A 3,948-nucleotide genomic window follows, 5' to 3' on the forward strand; every position below is an offset into this window, starting at 1 on the left:
AATCCGACAGACTTATCGTTGCGTGTCTGGAGACGCACAGAAATCCGACAGAGTTATCGTTCCCTTATTGGCTTTCATTTGCTCTTTCAATTCGCACTCGTTATTTTCCTGCATACATCATTACTAACAGTTCCCGTTGGACCCGCCCGTTCCGACGCAAACTCGTTTTCCTTTCCGCTTTTCTTGTTCCATTCCCTCGTTTTGGTTTTCAAGAAAGTCGGATGATAATGCGTTTCTGTGAAATCGTGTACTTGAGAAGTGCCGTATCATTCTGATGAATGAGATCGTCGAGCGGCAGCCAGAATAAAACAACATGCACTAGTCTCACAGATCCTGACTGATTCTGATGGACTTTGGCAGATTTTGACAGACTGTTATAGAAATGGAAGAGAGGCAGAAGCTTGACAGAATTTTTCTGCACTGGAATTTTAGATTGAGGTCATCACGGATATACCGACAGACTACGACAGATTCCAAGAACCATAGACAGACTGATTCCAGCAGAGACGGACGTAAATGAAATGTCCAAGAAGTTCGACACATTTGCAGGGTTAGATGTCGAAAACATGAAAAAGAAAATCTTGTCAACAGTGATGATAGCTTCTCAGGTTCAGACACTGTGATGTAACGATGTACGGTGACCTACTCCAGAGACATTTGTTCCAACCAGTCGATTTGATCAACTCGTAAAATAAACTTATATTTTCCGTCCTATATGGAAATCAACATGAGTTCTTCATATCCGAATTTAGAAATATTGGGATATCGTCTAAATGAACAATTCGTACAAACTAAACATTCAGAACAAATAAAACACAAAACATGGTTCATCTTACTTGGTATGTGATCAAAATCCATAAATCATAGTCACTTAGAATTAATTTCCTTAGCTTTTTGAGTAGCGATAGAAAGGGCAATGAAGAAAGGAAAAATAGTGACTTGTAAAGTGAATCGACATTTAGCTTACAAAAGGTCGATTGAGAAAAAAATGAATTGTACAGTAAACAGGTTGGAGGAAAACTAAAAAACACTGAATATCCAGTATTCATTTTTTTATTGTTTATATAAAAGACCTTCCCAAGCCAATCCTCCGCCCACCTCTTCAAAGCAACAGATGAGAGGAAAAGTAAAACAAAAATGAAGTATTGAAAATTTATTGATTTATTTATCTATTTTTACTGGCTCGCTATCCCGAGAGAACCGTCCGTCGCCCACTTCCAGCTGGAGTCTTTTGAAGAAGAACACGAAGTGAATTTTTTGTGTGGTTTGAATGGTGGGTACGCTTCTGGACTTGCCCGGAACAGTTTATACATGACCGCAGGAGACGATGACGACACGAGGAGGAAGCAGAGCTCGCCTCGGACCCTTCCGAGGCGGGCAGTGATTGGGGGCCATTACCCAGAGTGGATATCCTTCATTAACCTCTGCGCCGTGGCCAGGATTCAAACATACGCCCCAATTCCCTACGTGGTTACTAAACAGGTGCGCTACCACTGACCCAGGGCGGGCCCCGACTTGGACATCGAAACTTGAAGGTCCCCTACTCCGCCAGGAGCTTCTCTGGAGTCGGTGTGCCCCTCGAGGGCAGCTGCCAAGGTCTCCTTCAGCTTGTCCCCACCCTCGCGTCCTTCTGTCGTACTCTACTGGCAGGGTACATATGCAATATATATATATATATATATGTATATATATATATATATATATATATATATATGTACAGTATATATATATATATATATATATATATATATATATATATATATACATATATGTATTGAAAAAAAAAACACTGGGAAACAAGAAACTTGTTCCGAACGTTTTAGTCTATTTAAGACATCTTCAGGGAATACAGAGTGGCAAAGACACACACACAAACACACACACACACACACACACACATACACACACACACACACACACACACACACACACACACACACACACACACACACACACACACACTTCAACGAACGGACGGCTTAGAAGACGTTCTGAAGAAATTTGAAGTTTTGTGGATCCCAACGAAAAGAGAAGTGCCTATTGTATTTACAGGGTGGGGGGGGGAATTGCTCGTGGGGTAGTAGGAAAGTAGGGAAAGAGGAGAAGGGGAGGGATTACTGAGGGAAATGGAAGGAAATGAGGAAGGAGTAGACTTGGCCCAGGCAGACAGGCGAAAGGTAAACAAACGGCCCCCCGACGACGATGAAATGTCTAATAAAAATGTAAAGATTAGAAGTATAGATAAGAGCAATACAGTAGAAAGTGATGAGAATATTTTCCAGGGATTTAAAGAGGGGGGGGGTTGTGACAAAACTAGAAGAGAAGGTCGATAAGATGATCGAGGACTTGGAGCGTAGGTTGGGTCATGTTAACAATATTCTACGAAGGGTTGAAAAATTGGAAGAACTAGAGAAGGCGAACAAAAACTTAACTGATGAAATAGAAAACCTGAAAAGACAGTTAAAAGAAGTAAAGGTGGAGAATGAGGAATTGAAGAGGAATAGTAAAGAAAACAGAGAGGGATGGAAGTCGATAAAAGAAAACAGTAAAGTTGCATTTACTGATATAATTAAACAGCAAATGAGAGAACAAACTGAAGACTCAGTTATTAAAGTGATGAGACAGAAGGAGAATATAGTAAGAGACTTAGCTGACAAAAAGAAATGTATAATTATATTAGGAATGGAAGAGAAACATAACCCAGATAGAACCTCAAGAACCAATGAGGAAAATGAAAAAGTAAGCAGTTTACTAAAACTAGTTCAGGAAGACGAACCAGAAATTATGAAGGAAATTGAGGAAAAATTCAGGCTCGGAAAGTATAGTACAGATAAGACCAGACCAATTAAGATTAAATTCAGGTCACAAACGACGGCAGAGAATATCTTATCCAAAACAGGGAAACTAGCAACAAGTGAACAATATAAAAAGGTATGGATAAAAAGGGAAATGAATAAAGAGGAAAGAGAGGAAGAAAAGCAGAAAAGACTTGAAGCTAAGGCAAAAAACGAGAGCAGAACGGAGTCAGAAAAAGAGAGATTCTATTGGAGAGTAGTGAATATGAAACTAAGGCAGTTCGACATACAAGAGAAAAACAAAAGGGAAACAGAGAACACAATGGAAGTGACAGAAAACTAAGAGTGTCTTACACAAATATAGATGGATTAATAACAGGATTGAATGAGCTGAATGATTATTTGAAAGAAAAAGAACCGGACATAATGGGAATTGTAGAAACAAAATTAAAAGGCCCACTACCACCCAACAGTGTAGGACATGATGCATATAATTATTGGATTAAAAACAGAGAGAAAAAGCAAGGGGGTGGAGTTATGTTCCTGACTAAGAAGGATATAAACGTGAAAGGTGTCATATATGGAAAGAATAGAGTAGAGATGATTACGATCGAAGTGGAAGACAGAGATAAGAAGAGCAGAAAGTTTGTGATAAATTATGTGCCTCCGAAAACAGCCTCGTGGGAAGAGAGTGAACATAAAAGTATGTTAGAGGACACAAAGATAACATTAAATAAAATAATGGAAGATGGAGGAAGAATAGTTATAATGGGCGACTTTAATTGCAAAGAAATCTGCTGGGAAGAAATGACAGTAAAGGGTGGAGACGGCTCATGGGGAAACGCTCTACTTGAGATGATTACTGACCATACAATGACACAATGGATACAGGAGAACACCAGGTATAGAAATGAAGAAGAACCATCGAGACTAGACTTAATAATTACATCTGAACCTAGAATAGTGGACAAGATTGAATATGAAACATCAATAAGTAAAAGTGACCACATATTGATTGAACTGGAACTTAATGAAGAAAAATATAGGAAAAGAAATGAGCAATATAGAAAAGGAAGAATGATGTATGAAAAAAACAAACTTTGATAAAATAAGAGAATTCTTTCAACAAGAAAACTGGGAAGAAATATACAAA

The 3,948-nt window shown here is 38.7% G+C and overlaps 1 protein-coding gene across 1 annotated transcript in view; it reads right to left on the minus strand.

Annotated features, from left to right (window-relative positions):
• Positions 1-208: 208 nt before the first annotated feature.
• The window catches only part of LOC143034812 (uncharacterized), a 13,981-nt gene continuing 10,241 nt past the window's right edge, over positions 209-3,948 (minus strand). The window contains exon 5 of the mRNA XM_076201158.1: positions 209-420. Within this exon, the coding sequence (XP_076057273.1) occupies positions 209-420 (212 nt within the window). The remainder of the gene's footprint in view (positions 421-3,948) is intronic.

This window comes from Oratosquilla oratoria, chromosome 18 (assembly GCF_046742065.1).
Source record: "Oratosquilla oratoria isolate Oo_2021 chromosome 18, ASM4674206v1, whole genome shotgun sequence".
NCBI lineage: Eukaryota > Metazoa > Arthropoda > Malacostraca > Stomatopoda > Squillidae > Oratosquilla > Oratosquilla oratoria.